A 15,527-nucleotide genomic window follows, 5' to 3' on the forward strand; every position below is an offset into this window, starting at 1 on the left:
AGCTGGTTTTCATTATACAGCATTCATTTACTTGTTTAATTCCAGGATTTAATGTTATTAGAATTCTCAGTTCTGGAGTGCCTGGGTGGCTCAGTCGGTGAAGCGTCTGACTCTTGATTTCGGCACAGGTCATAATCTCACGGTTTGTGCCATAGAGCTCTGCCGTTGGCTTTGCAACTTTGCACTTGACAGTGTGGAGCCTGCTTGGGATTCTTTCTTAATCCCTCTGCCCCTCCCCTGCTTGCTCTCACATATGCAGTCTCTCTCTCAAAATGAATAAATGTTTAAAAAAAATTGTCAATTCCTACCCCCCTGAGAAAGAATTTTATCAATAAGAGTACCTTATTGATACTTTTATGTGTAGTTTGCCTTTAGTGTTACAGACTCTAATCACTTTCAAGTTACTTAACTNCCCCCGCCGCCACTCAAGTTGTTTCATACATTAGTAATACAGTTAGATTTTTTTTAAATCACATTCTGCATTCTTTTTTAAAAAATATAGTTTATTGTCAAGTTGGTTTCCATATAACACCCAGTGCTCATCCCAACAAGTGTCCTCCTCCATGCTCATCACCCCCTCTCCCTCTCCCCAACCCCCATCAGCCCTCAGTTTGTTCTCAGCATTCAAGAGTCTCTCATGGTTTGCCTCCCTCCCTCTCCCCAACTATTTTTCCCCTTCTTCTCCCTGACGATCCTCCGTTAAATTCCTCCTATTCCACCTATACGTGCAAACATATGGTAGCTGCCCTTCTCTGCCTGACTTATTTCACTCAGCATAACACCCTCAAGGTCCATCCATGTTGCTACACATGGCCAGATTTCATTGTTTCTCATTGCCATGTAGTATTCCATGGTCTAGATAAACCACTTCTTCTTGATCCATTCGTCCGTTGATGGACACCTAGGCTCCTTCCATGTTTTAGCTATTGTGGAGAGTGCTGCTATGAACATTGGGGTCCATGTGCCCCTATGCATCAGCACTCCTGTATCCCTTGGGTAAATTCCTAGCAGTGCTATTGCTGGGTCATAGGGGAGTTCTATTGTTAATATTTTGAGGAACCTCCCCACTGTTTTCCAGAGGGGCTGCACCAGTTTACATCCCCACCAACAGTGCAGGAGGGTGCCCGTTTCTCCACATCCTCGCCAGCATCTAGAGTCTCCTGATTTGTTCATTTTAGCCACTCTGACCGGCGTGAGGTGGTATCTCAGTGTGGTTTTGATTTGTATTTCCCTGATGATGAGGGACGCTGAGGATCGTTGGTGAGTTCCCTTTAGATTTTGGATACTAGCCCTTTATCTGATATGTCATTTGCAACTATCTTTTCTGATTCCATCAGTTGCCTATTAGTTTTATTGATTGTTTCCTTTGCCGTGCAGAAGCTTTTTATCTTGATGAGGTCCCAATAGTTAATTTTTGCTCTTGATTCCCTTGCCTTTGGGGATGTGTCAAGTAAGAAATTGCTGTGGTTGATNCATGTTTGGTTAGGTTTATTTTAGGTATTTTATGGTTTTTGTGCAGCTGTGAATGGGATCAGTTTCTTGATTTCTCTTTCTGTTGCTTCATTATCGGTGTGTAAAAATGCAACCGATTTCTGTACGTTGATTTTGTACCCTGCAACTTGGCTGAATTCTTGGATCAGTTCCAGTAAACTTCTGGTGAAGTCTGTCATGTTTTCTATGTAGAGTATCATGTTGTTTGTGAAAAGTGAAAGTTTGACTTCCCCCTTACCAATTCTGATGCCTTTTATTCCCTTTTGTTGTCTGATGGCTGATGCTAGGACTTTCAGCAGTATNCGGGTGTCTGGCTGGCTTGGGAATCAAAGTGATGGTAGCTTTGTAGAATGAGTCCAGAAGTTTTCCCTTCGATTTCTATTTTTTGGAATATCTTGAGAAGAATGGGTATTAATTCTGTTTTAAACGTCTGGTAGAATTACCCAGGGAAGCCATCAGGTCCAGGGCTCTTATTTGTTGGGAGATTTTTGATAACTGATTCAATTGCTTCAGTAGTTATGGGTCTGTTCAGATTTTCTGTCTCTTCCTGTGTGAATTTTGGTAGTGTGTGTGTGTGTTTAGGAATTTGTCCATTTCTTCTAAGTTGTCCAATTTGTTGCCATATAATTTTTTATAGTATTCCCTGATTGTTGCTTGTATTTCTGAGGGGTTGGTTGTAATAAGTCCTTTTTAATTCAGGATTTTGTCTATTTGAGTGCCCTCTCTTTTCTTTTTGAGAAGCTTGGCTAGAGGTTTGTCACTTTTGTTTATTTTTTCAAAAAACCAACTCTTGGTTTCATTGATCTGTTCAACTGGGTTTTCTTTTTTTGTTTTTTTATTGTTTATTTCTTCCCTGATTTTTATTATTTCTCTTCTCCTACTGGGTTTGGGGTGCTCTTGTTGCTCTCCTTCTAGTTCCTTTAGGTACACTGTTAGATTTTGTACGCTTTTTCTAATTTCTTGAAATAGGCCTGGAGTGCAATGTACTTTCCTCATAGAACTGCTTTTGCTGCATCCCATAGAGTTTGGATTGTTGTATTTTCATTTTCATTTGTTTCCGTATATTTTAAAATTTCTTCTCTAATTGCCTGATTGGCCCATTCGTTCTTTAGTAGGGTGTTCTTTAACCTCCATGTCTTTGGAGGTTTTCCAGACTTCTTCCTGTGATTGATTTCAAGTTTCATAGCATTATGATCTGAAAGTGTGCATGGTATGATCTCAATTCTTTTATATGTTTATTGAGGGCTGCTTTGTGTCCCAGTATGTGATCTATCTTGGAGAATATGCCATGTGCACTTGAGAAGAAAGTGAATTCCATGGTCTCAGGATGTAGAGTTCTTTCTTTAGCATGATATATGTTTCTCCATCCCCTTACTTTTGATCTGAAGGTGTCCTCAGGTCTAAAATGAGTTTCTTTTAGATAGCAAATAGACGGATTTTGCTTTTTTATCCATTCTGCAACCCTATGTCTTTTGATTGGAGCATTTCATCCATTTACATTCAGTATTATTCTTGGAAAATATGGGTTTAGAGTCATTGCGTTCTCTGTAGGATTCATGCTTGGGGTGGTGTCTCTGGTACCTTGCGTTCCTTGCAACTTTTCCCTCATAGAGTCCCCCTCAGGATTTCTTGTAGGGCTGGTTTAATGGTGACAAATTCTTTCCATTTTTGTTTATTTGCGAAGACTTTAATCTCTCCTCCTATTCTGGACGACAGGCTTGCTGGATAGAGGATTCTTGGCTGCATATTTTTTCTGTTCATCACATTGAAGATTTCCTGCCATTGCTTTCTGGCCTGCCAAGTTCCAGTAGATAGGTCTGTCACCACTCTGGTAGGTTTCCCTTTGTATGTTAGGGCCCTTTTCTCCCTAGCTGCTTTCAGAATTCTCTCTTTTCCTCATATTTTTGTCAGTTTCACTATGATATGTCATGCAGAAGATTGATTCAAGTTATGTCTGAGGGAAGTTCTCTATGCTNCGAAGACTTTAATCTCTCCTCCTATTCTGGACGACAGGCTTGCTGGATAGAGGATTCTTGGCTGCATATTTTTTCTGTTCATCACATTGAAGATTTCCTGCCATTGCTTTCTGGCCTGCCAAGTTCCAGTAGATAGGTCTGTCACCACTCTGGTAGGTTTCCCTTTGTATGTTAGGGCCCTTTTCTCCCTAGCTGCTTTCAGAATTCTCTCTTTTCCTCATATTTTTGTCAGTTTCACTATGATATGTCATGCAGAAGATTGATTCAAGTTATGTCTGAGGGAAGTTCTCTATGCTTCTTGGATTTCAAGGTCTGTTTCCTTCCTCAGATTGGGGAAGTTCTCAGCTATAATTTCTTCAAGTACCCCTTCAGCCCCTTTCCCTCTCTCTTCCTCTTCGGGAATTTCTATGATATGGATATTGTTCCATTTGATTGTATCGCTCTGTTCTCGAACTCTCCTTTCGTGTTCCTGGATCAGTTTATCTCTTTTTTTCTTGGCTCCCTCTTTCTCTATAACTGTGTCTTCTAATTCACCTATTCTCCTCTCTGCCTCTTCAATCTGTGCATTGGATGCCTACATTTTATTTTGCACCTCATTTATAGCATTTTTTTAATTCATCACAACTATTTTTAAGCTCCATAGTCTTTGTAGCAAGTTTCTCTGATGTCATCCATGCCTTTTTCAAGCCCAGCAATTAAATTTATGACTCTTGTTCTAAATTTTTGTTCAGTTCTGTTGCTTATATCTGTTTTGAGCAGTTCTTTAGCTGTCATTTCTTCCTGGAATTTCTTTAGAGGAGAGTTCTTCCGTTTTGTAGTTTTAAAAGCTTGTTATGGACTCTGCACTTGTGAGTACTGCTGTATTAAAGAAGGTTCTTTGACTGTCCAGGGCCTCTCCTTTCAGGAAGTGTTCTTTGACTGGTGTCTCTTGGTCTCTCTTGTTGAGACTTTGGTTAATTTATTTCCCTACTCTAGTGGTATTTGGGACTCTCCACCATGTGTACTTTGTCTTGTTTCTTGAGGTAGCCCTGGAAAAGAAAACAGACAGACAAACACGCAGGGAAGAAAGGCACACAAATGCACAGACAAATCTAACAAACACGCAAACCCAAAGGGAAAAAGAAAAAGAAAAAAAAGAAGGGGAAAAAAAGAGGAAGGAGGAAAAACAATAAAAAGAAAAAGAAAAAAACAAAAGAAAAAAACAAAAGACAAAGGACAGTCTAAAAGCATAAAACCAGAATTCCCAGCTACAAATAAAGAGCCAGGTGTATGCAGTGCTGATGGAAGAGCATATACAAAGAGAGAAATGACAGGGTTGGGGGTGGAGGGGGGGGAAGCGAAATTGGAAGAGAAATGACCAGGCAGAGAGACTAAGAGGCTTAATTCAGAGAGAGAAAGAGGAGAGGAGCGCCTGGGTGGCTCAGTCGGTTAAGTGTTCGACTTCGGTTCAGGTCACAATCTTTTCCCTGTCTGTGGGTTTGAGCCCCGTGTTGGGCTCTGTGCTGACAGCTAGCTCAGAGCCTGGAGCCTGCTTCAGATTCTGTGTCTCCCTCCCTCTCTGCCCCTCCCCTGCTGGCTCTCTGTCTCTGTCTCTCAAAATGAAGACATTAAAAAAAAAAAAAAGAGGAGGAGAGTATGGTAAGAGGTGAGGAGAAAGAAACAAAGATAATATTACTCAGAGAAACTATGTAGTCTGATTACTCCAGAGAGAGAGAGATAGAAAGATAGCAGTGGAGGTGTAGAATGTACATCTAGAGAATGAATTAGATGTGACCTTTTAAGCAAACCAGTGACCAGAGTGACCAGGCTAGCAGAGGGGAAGGATACAAATGAGACAAGGGAAAATATTTTTGAATAGAAAGGATTGATCTAGAATTAATCCTGGTAGTGCATCCATGTTGGTATTTCCCCAGGCTCCAGTTTAAAAAAAAAAAAAAATTCTGCATTCTAACATAGGATTCCCCATCCTCCTAAATGATTTTTTTAACTTGCATACATTAAGGTTCACTCTTTGTGCTGTAACATTCTGTAGGTTTTGACAAATGCATAGTGTCACATATCCTCCAATACAGTATCATGCAGAATAATTTCACCTTGCATTTTCCCCCATGTCCCCTGAACTCCTGGCAATCACCAATTTTTCTACAGTCTCCATAGTTTTACTTTTGCTGAAATGTCATATAATTGGAATCATACAATATGTAGTCTTTTCAGACTGGCTTCTTTCATTTAATATGCATTTAAACTTTATACATGTCTTGTCCTGACTTTATAGCTCATTTCTTTTTATCTCTGATAAATATCCCACTCCACTGTGGATAGGGCACAATCTTTTATCCTTTTGTCTATAGGAAGATCATTTGCTTCTAATGGGTGATTATAAATAAAGCCATTATTTTGGCTTTGTTTGTGTGCAGTTTTTTTTTTATTTTATTTTAGAGAGAAAGAGAGAGTACAGTCACATGTATGAGCTGAGGTGGGGAGGGACAGAGGGAGAGAAAGCCAGAATCCTTAGCAAGCTTCCACTCAGCATGGAGCCCGACATGGGGCTTGATCCCATGACCCTGGGATCATGACCTGAGCTGAAATGAAGAGTCGGATGCTCAACCAATTAAGCCATCTGGGCGCCCGCCCCGTGTCTGCACACTCAAATGATTTGGGTAAACACCTAAGAGTGTGACTACTGGATCATATAGTACAACTATGTTTAGCTTTTTAAGAAACTGCCAAACTAGCTTCAAAAGTGGCTACCCCATTTTGCATTCCCACCAGCAGTGAATGAGACTTCCTGTTGCTCAGTTTTGCCATCAGTATTTGGTGTCCTCAGCTGTTTTTGGATTTTAACCATTCTAATAGGTGTGTGTAATGGTAGCTTAATATTTTTTATTTATTTTTTAATTTTTTAAATGTTTATTTTTGAGAGAAAGACAGAGTGTGAGTAGGGGAGGGGCAGAGAGAGAGGGAGACACAGAATCTGAAGCAGGCTCCAGGCTCTGAGCTGTCAGCGCAGAGCTCAACATGGGGCTTGAACTCGTGGGCCTAGAGATCATGACCTGAGCCAATGTCAGATGCTTAACTGACTGAACAACCCAGGCACCCCCAGTATCTCATTATTTTTGTAATTTGTAATTCCAGTGAAAAAAATCTATTGATCATCTTTTCGTGTTTATTTCCTATCTGTATCTCTTCTTTGGTGAGGCGTTTGCTCAGATCTTTTGTCCATGTGTTTTGGGTATGTTGTTTTAATTAATACTGCTAGTAACTCTTCCAAAACGTCTAACCAACCAAGTATGAGAAGATGTGTTTTACTATGTCCTTGGCAGCACTGGATGTTAGGAATTTGTGAAATGTTTACCTGTTAGGAAAACAAGTTGCCTCACATTGTTGCTCTATTTTGCCTTTCTCTGACTACTAGTAAGATTGAATACCTTTTCACATCTCTTGGATCATTTATATTTCCTCTTGTATATTACCTACTTCTATCTTTTGCCCATTTTTCCACGTAGGTGTCTTTTCCTTCATAATACATAAAGTGTCTTTGTAATCGAAGGGCTATAACCCTTTGTCATAACAAATATTACTCTGCCAATTATTTGTCTTTTGACATTGCCTTGAGTGTTTTTGTTGTTGTTTTTTTTAACCAAACCAACATTATTTTATTTATTTTTTTGTGGTAAATTACACATAACATACATTTTACCATTTTAACCATTTTTAAGTGTCTAGTTCAGTGACGTTAGGACATTCACAATGGTGTGCAGCCACCACCACCGTCCATCTCCAGAACTTTTGCCATCTTCCTAACATTATTTTTCTATAGCCAAACTCAACCTGTCTTTTTTTTCTTCTAGATTGTTTTATCAAGATGCTTTCTTCCATCCTAAAGTCATAGGAAGTTTCTCCTAAAATTTGTTCTAGTATTTCTAATATTTTAGAATACTCTAATTTTTAACATATCTGAAAATTATTCTTGTATAGAGAGTGGTAAGGTTATGATTTTAATTTTTCCAGTGGGTAAACAGTTTTTCCAGAATCAATTTTAGATATATATATAAGGCACCTTTTTCTCAACTGTTTTGAAGTACTACCTTGGTCATATGTTAATTTCCCTTCAATACTTGGACCTAATTCTAGACTCTGTACTGGTTCTATTTGTTCATTTCTTGATCAATAGCCTGCTGGCCTGTTGATGATACCGCTGCTGCTGGTAATGATTATAGGCACTTTTTAAAAGTTTTTATTTATTTTACTAAAAACATTTTTTTAATTGTTTGTTTTTGAGAGAGAGAGAGACAGACAGAGCATGAGCTGGGGAGGGGCAAAGAGCGAGAGGGAGCCACAGAATCCGAAACATGCTCCAGGCTCTGGACTGTCAGCACAGAGCCCGATGTGGGGTTCGAATTCATGAACCTAGAGATCATGACCTGAGCTAAATGCCAATGCTTAACTGATTGAGACACCCAAGTGCCCCTAAAGTTTTTATTTTTTAAAAAAGTTTTATTTCTTTATTTTGAGAGAGAGAAAATGTGCATGTGGGAGGGGCAGAGAGGGAATCCCAGGCAGGTTCCCTGCTGTCAGCAAGGAGTCTTTTGCCGGGCTCGAACTTACAAATCCTTGAGATCATGACCTGAGCCAAAATTGAGTCAGACACTCTACTGAGATACCCAAGTGCTCCTATAGGCACTTCATTGAAAATTTTGCCACCTGGTAGAGCATGTTGCTCCAAATGCTTTTCTCAGTGGTTAAAAAAAGTGCTTTTAATGTTTACTTTATTTTTGAGAGAAAGAGAAAGACAGAGCATGAGTGGGGGAGGGGCAGAGAGAGAGGAAGACACAGAATCTGAAGCAGGCTCCAGTTTCTGGGCTGTCATCACAGAGCCCGATGCAGGGCTCAAATCCACAAATTGTGAGATTATTACCTGAGCCAAAGTTGGATGCTTAACCAACTGAACCACCCAGGTGCCCCTCCTTGGCGGTTTTAAAACAGTTATAGTCCTGTACGAACATAAAAGGCATTTTATCTAGTTCAAAAACTAGTGAGAAGAATGAGAGGAAATATGAAGAACTTGATTCTTTCTCGGCTTCTTAGTTTGGACAAGCTCTAACCCTTGCTGGATCTCAAGTGCTTGACAGTGTCATAATACGCTGATCTGGGAATCTGTGGGAAGTACTCACTGTTAATTATTATAAAGGAGAGGGGGGCATCACTTTTCTCCATTCTGTGTGATGAAAGATTCCTGCAAAGGGCTCTATGTAACTAAGACCTAGAGTCAAGTTCAAGAATTGTAAAGGCCTGTAAAAAACATCTTACTAAGACAGCTCCCACTTTCTACAACTTAATCTCTCTTATTATTTACCCCGGTTGTGGGAGAAGAATGCTTGAGAAAGGAAAACAGGATATGATCCTTGAGAAAATATCTGTTGCTTTTGTCTAAAGCAAAAACAGGATAAATATCCCCCCTCCCCCACAAAGAGTAAGAATCTTTGACGATCGAAGGATAGGAGAACCCGCAGATGTAACATGCACTGGTCAGTCCAGAAGCATGCAGCCATTATTCAGAACTCCCTACGGTGGAGGTCACTTACCCTCTACCTGCAGGGGCCAGATAGGTGTGAGAGCGATGCTTCACTTCTGCAAATAAATATGCTTTTTCTTATTTGCCTTGAAATATGCAGTCATTTCTATTGCTTGTATGTTTTCCCACTTTTGATAGAAACATGGTACATTAAATATCTCACTTTTAATTCATATAAGAAAATGAATGATGCAAGAGCGTTCACTTGGCCTTAGTGTCGGGGAGTGGTAGGGATGGGTGGGGACTGTGGTGAACTGAAGCGCGCAGGCCTTATCTACAGTGAACAGCTGCCTCCGGGCCCACTGATGTCACAGATACTCAGGCCCAGTACTGCCTGACCAGCAGCACTTTCCAGAGGATCCTGGTAACCAGAGTTTTAAAGTAACATTTCCTGATCCAAAATGTTGGCAACTAGTACAAAATGCTTCACAGTGCTGGGGCACCTGGGTGACTTGGTTGGTTCAGTGTCCAGCTTCAGTTCAAGTGATGATCTTATAGTTCGTGGGTTCGAGCCCCACATTGGGTTCTAAGCTGACAGTGCAGAGCCTGTTTGCGATTCTCTCCCTCCCCGCCCCACCCCTCCCCTATTTGTATGCATGCATGCACCTTCTCTCTACATAAATAAAACTTAAAAAAAGAAAAAGAACATGTCTGAGGCTTTGGCTTGATACACTCATAAATAGGAAGGACCTAGAACTAAAAGAGTCCTTAACTACATCTTTGTAGTAGATGTGGCAGTTGAACCTCTTTATTAAGATTACTTGTATGTACAATAAACATGTCCAGTAAGCCCGTGAACAGTCCATCCATCACGTTGCCTGCTTCTCATCTAATTCCTCTGCGTGTCCCTGAAGAGGCCCATTCAGTACTGAAGCAGAAGTACCCAAGCCCTCGTGAACGCAAACATTCACAATATCGGGGCTGTCCTTGAACCCTCCAGGCTGCGAACTGCAAACTGGTTTAAGGACCTCAGAGAGGTCCCTCTGAGTTCTGCCCCTGAGGTAAGGGGAAGTCAGCAAAAAGAGAGAGTGGTAAGGTTGTTTCAGGGGCTGAAGCCATACGACTTGACTCCTGGTCTCAGCCCTGCACTGCCACTTACCAGAGAGGTCACCTGGCCCAGCCTGCCTGGGGAATCCCACAGAAAGCCTCTCAGGCTTCTCCGTGCTCCACCTTACAGCAGCCTCTGTCACCGCAGACCACTTCCTCCTTGCATGATATGCCCATCCCTCCCGCTCTACTGTCTTCTCTCTTATCTTGGGGGGTCTTCTTCCCTCTCTCGTCTGCTTCCTCCTCAGTGACCACATATCTGGTGCTGTGGTTCCATGGGCCTCCTCCTTTCTCCCTTGCTTTTCTTGGAAATTGCGTCTCCCCAGGGCTTCACTTACCCTCATGCTGACTCCCCAGCTTGTACCTTCAGCTCCAACTCCAGCCAGCCTGACAACTCTACTTTGGCATCTCAGGGTTCCCGCCAACCTAAACTGCCCCAAACGGTAGTTTCTTCTCCCTCAAAACCTGCTCCTCCTCTCAGTGAGGGCACCACCATCTGCCCTATATACAAACCTTTGGTCATTCTTAACAGCTCCCTCTCCCTGGCCCCTCACCTCCAGCCTATCGCCACATCCCGAATATTCTAATAACAAAATACGTCTCCCAACAGTGCCTTTCTCACCGCCTCCCTGCCTCTGCCTGGTCTGAGCTGTCATCGTCTCTTAGCTGACAACAGGCCCTTCTCTGGTCTCCTTTCACGGTAGTACCTCGTCCAAGCCAGTATAGTGAGCTTTAAAACACCCAAATTGTATTATCATATTGCATCTTGCTAAAATTCCAGTAGCTTTCCATTACACTTAGGATAAAGTATACATTTCTTGGCATGGCCCTCAAGGTCGTGAAGGTCTCAGCTTCTGACTATCAAACTAGCCTTGGTTCCGTGCAGTTGACCCTCAAGCCATACTGTCCTTCAGTTCCATAAGTGGCCTAAATCCCCTTCTGGCCAGGGCCAGTCCTCTGCCTGGAAAGCTGCCTCTACCACCACTCCTGACTTTGGTCGGGTCAGACCTTTCTCTCCCTCCAGGACTTAGCTCAAGGCCACTTACGCAGGGACGCTTTCTCTGAGGTAGCTGAATCCCTTGTGTATGTGCAGCTCTTCCTGACACTTCTTTGCTTAATGCCTGAGTCTTTCACCAATGTGTTTCTAGTGCCTAGAACAGGCCCTGAGCCAGAGCAGGTGCTCTGTAGATCTTTGCTGAATAAATGAACACAGCCAGGACAGGCAATGTCCTGAAATATCTGCTGCTCTGGAATGTTTTCTGATCACCCAGAATCCTGGCAACCTAGAGACCATTAATAATTTATTTTAAAGTATTTAATATTTATAAGTCCTGTTCAGAATTTAGTCTTACTGATCAATTTTTCTAAATTAAACTTGTTCTGAAAATAAGTGGAGAAATAAGTTATTGGCCATTTTCAGTTATATGCAAGTTATCTCATGGAGGAGGTCAGGAGAGACACATGGTTTAAAAGCCTTGGCACCTGTCTTGCTAGAAGCAACTTGACAATATACATCACAAATCTTAACTGTCTACATGACTTCCTATCTACCTATCTATATCTATATCTATATAGATAAATCTACCTGTATACAGCCACATATAACTATAGATCTATCTATCTGTAGCTGGCCAAGGTGTGGTAAAAAGTAGTCTCATGCTCCTGACATAGGTGTAAATATGTATGATCCTTTTGGAAAGCAACTTGGCCATCTCTAGAGCCATAAAGCTGCATTTCTAGCACTCTAGGTAGTCTACCTAACTTCCTCCAGGAGATCTGCCCTGGACCACCCACCATCCACAAACTCGGCACTCTTTACCTTGCTTTTTGTAGTATTTATCATAAATGTAATTACTTGTTCAGTATCTCCTTTCCCTCGTAGATTCTTGGCTCTTTGTTTTTTGTTTGTTTGTTTTGTTTTTATTTCTGAAAGGGAGAGACAGCGTGAGCAGGGGAGAGTCAGAGAGACAGAGGGAGACACAGAATCTGAAACAGGCTCCAGGCTCTGAGCTGGCTGTCAGCACAGAGCCAGACACGGGGGCTCGAACCCACGAACCGTGAGATCATGACCTGAGCCAAAGTCGGATACTTAACCGACAGAGACATCCAGGCGCCCACTAGGCTCTTTGAGCGGAGGGGCAGGACTTACTTTGTCTCTATCCTTAAAAGAATCTAAGATTTGAAGTCTGGACTTGTGGACAGTGATTTTTCAGAGCCTGGAAGAAAACCTCTGCTTTCTGCTCATTTTGTCAATAATGCTACTATTTTGGCCCTTTGAGCTGATTGTTTGCTTTCTGTTTGAGACATTTAAGTCCGTGCGATTTTTTTTTAGTTCAAGACAGTGGTCAGATCTGCCTACTCTGTCTGAAAAATGTTAGTTCAGGCTAAAAGTTTCCAGGTATGTTAAGATAAATGTGAGATTTTGTACCTTGCAGGGCCCTCTGTTCTAAGGCCCACATGTGACTCATGGCCTTTGGAGTGTTGTGGCTTTGTTTCACCAAGTGTAATATCTACAGGAAGAATTTCATATCTTGAAGATGGTTACAGAGATTTTACAAAGAAAGCAGGAAAATAACTGTCTTGTTTAGTATTTCCCTTGCTGGGACTGTGCGTACGAACATTGCATGCAGTTCAAGATGTTCACTTTTTCTCCTTCCACCTTTTACCTTTTATGAAGTATCTACTTGTCTGTGATTGATACCTTGGGCTACATCTTGAATCACCTGAGAATTGTGAGAAAAAATAAGGTGCTTGGCCCCTACCTAAGACCAGTTCAATGGTTTTCAGAAGTCCCCCTGTGAGCTAGTACAGGCTATCCATTGCAGCATAAATAACCTCTCCCAAACTTAGTAGTTTCAAACAAGGGTGATGTTTTAGTTCTCACAATTCTGTGGCTTGGTGGACTGTTCCTTCAGCCGGTCTTGCCGGGTTCACTCATGCAGCTGAGTGTAAGTGGGCGTCGGCTGGGGGCTGAGCTCAGCAGCACACCTGGGCCTCTCTCCTTGAGGTACTTCATCCTGGGCTTCCTCAGGGTGGAGGCTTGCGCTTTGCTTGGACTGCTAGCAGGAGGCAGATGTCACCTGGCTTTTAAGACTAGGCCTTAGGAAGCCTTATGCCTCCCTCTTTTGTTTCTTAGACCACTGCCTGGAGGCCTTCGTGCTCTGAAGAAATTTAATCATTATGTCTCTCTTCACAATAATTAGTTTGCCTAATTGTTGTATTTCTGAAGGATTGTGGACAGAAAGGTCCAGGAAGCTAAGTGCAAGATTTATCTTTGGCAACACTACATAGATTCCCTTTTCTCTCTCTCTCTCTCTCTCTATACACACACACACACCTTCAGGCACATTGTTTTTCTGTTTTAAAATGTTTCATCAGTGTAGGAAACATGATTTACTCCTGCATTCACAAATAATTATCAAATATCTGTTATGTGCAAGGCTGGGAGTACAGCCACATCATTTTGAGGAAACGGGAATCCTGAGATCATGATTCTTCTTTTCATGGAATATTCTATCTGTTGACAGCAGAGGATGTTAAATAATCAAATGAACAATTACTTAGTAATTCCAAAGGATTGCCAAGGAGACATAGGTCAGGGGGTCTAGGAGACAGACAGGGACAGCTTGGGGAGGTCCAGGGACACCTCTTTAGGACATTCAGATCCTCATCTGCAGATGAGCTTGCATTAACTAAAAATCACCCCTCTTTTTCATTCTCCCTTCTTCTCTGGCCTTCTCTTTGCCTTCACCAGCCACCTAGGTTATGCTGTAATCATTTTCTTTATAACTTTTTTATTTTTAGTTTCTTTTAAATGTTTATTTTTGAGAGAGAGAGAGAGTGTGTGTGCAATTGGGGGGGAGCAGAGAGAGAGCTGGGGACAGAGGATCTGAAGCAGGCTCCCCACTGACAACACCCGATGTGGGGCTTGAACTCACAAAAACTGTGAGATCATGACCTGAGCCGAAGTCGGAGGGTCACCTGACTGAACCACCCAGGTGCCCCTATGCCATAATTATTTACAAGGCGCTGACAAACAGCTCCTCGAGAGAAGTAAGATCATACTGTTTACAGCCTCTTTCAATCCAAGGCAAGAGAGTTCCCAGAGGACAAACAGGTCTCTTTTTTATTGGATCAAAGTTGAAGAACGCTCTTTCACGGCCCCAGTTTAGCACCTCGCGTTTTGTGTTTCCAGCAACTCAAGCATCCCAACCTCGTTAACCTCATGGAGGTCTTCAGAAGGAAGCGGAAGCTTCACCTGGTGTTCGAGTACTGCGACCACACGGTTCTCCATGAGTTGGGCAGACACCAGAGAGGGTGAGTGATCCATCCCTTAGAAACGAAACGGCCCCACACCCCAGGATTCGTGAGGGAAAATTAGCAATGACCCCTTTTGCAGATGGGGCAGAAGCAGGCAGTGTGTGCACAGCAGAAGAGTTACTGAAAAGGCTGGGAAAGAGGTCATAACTATTCGTTTTCATGAAGAAAGCAGCAGCATTATTAGGCTGAACTTCATTTCTTTGTTGTGTTTTCTGTGCGTAGAAGCCCTCACAATCTCTATGAAAGAAAAGGAAGGCTATTGGTTAGTCACGCCTGACTAGGGAAGCGTAAGGACTCGGGGATTGAAGGCAAGAGTCCAAAGACAAAGGCCAATAGGAGGTTTAAGGTGAAAACAAACGTGGCACTTCGGCCGAAGCGATCCCGGTGTCTGGCCTGCTGTCCTGGTCAGGAGTTTTTGGTTACAGTGACAAGAACCCACTAAGGCAAGTGTAGGTGAAAAAGGAATGGGGGGTGGGGGCTGTGGCAGGGAAAGATGGCTGTGACTCTGGTGATCTTATCACACACCCCTGCTGGCGTGGGCAGCTGCTTTGTGTGCATAACAAGACTTGATTTGAAAAAAGAAAAAAAATAAGGTGTGTGTGTCCCTTCCTCTGGTTGATGGTAGCCCCTTGCCACAGTGAGCAGAGGGCAGGCCAGATTTTGGCACCCGCCCACTCCTCAGCTGGATGCTTTAAGCACCATCAGTGGTGGATTTGCTCTCTCTCTCAACTCCTCTCCATGCTGGCTTCCTTCTGCCTTGCAGAGGAGTCTTATAAAGTGGCTTTGGGAGAGTGTGTGTCTGTGGCATGCAATGGAAGGGAAAAATATGAAATAGGAAGCATAGCCCATGGGCTTTTACCAAGCTATGTAGCTATTCTAGAGGAAAGAAAATTCTAGAAGAGGGTAGCATCTGCATATAAAGTCCACTGGGAGACTGCCTCAGTTCAGGTGATGCAGCTATCCTTGAGGCCAGTCACTGTGGCCAGATAGAGAGGGTAGAATGTTTAGCTAGGCCCTGGAAGATAGGATTCAAAGTGAATCAAAGAAGACTTCCTGGAGGAAGTGGCCTTTGAGTTGACTAGTGAGGAGACATAAAACACGTGAGCAGGGAAGGCTAA

The 15,527-nt window shown here is 42.5% G+C and overlaps 1 protein-coding gene across 3 annotated transcripts in view; it reads left to right on the plus strand.

Moving 5' to 3' along the window:
* Positions 1-15,527, plus strand: part of CDKL1 (cyclin dependent kinase like 1) — a 64,176-nt gene that overhangs the window by 23,726 nt on the left and 24,923 nt on the right. For all 3 annotated transcript variants that reach the window (XM_077761262.1, XM_077761263.1, XM_077761264.1), the window contains exon 2: positions 14,285-14,406. In XM_077761262.1, coding sequence (XP_077617388.1) covers positions 14,285-14,406 — 122 coding nt within the window. The remainder of the gene's footprint in view (positions 1-14,284; positions 14,407-15,527) is intronic.

The sequence above is a fragment of the Crocuta crocuta genome, unplaced genomic scaffold, assembly GCF_008692635.1.
Source record: "Crocuta crocuta isolate KB4526 unplaced genomic scaffold, BGI_CrCroc_1.0 scaffold163, whole genome shotgun sequence".
Taxonomy (NCBI): Eukaryota; Metazoa; Chordata; class Mammalia; order Carnivora; family Hyaenidae; genus Crocuta; species Crocuta crocuta.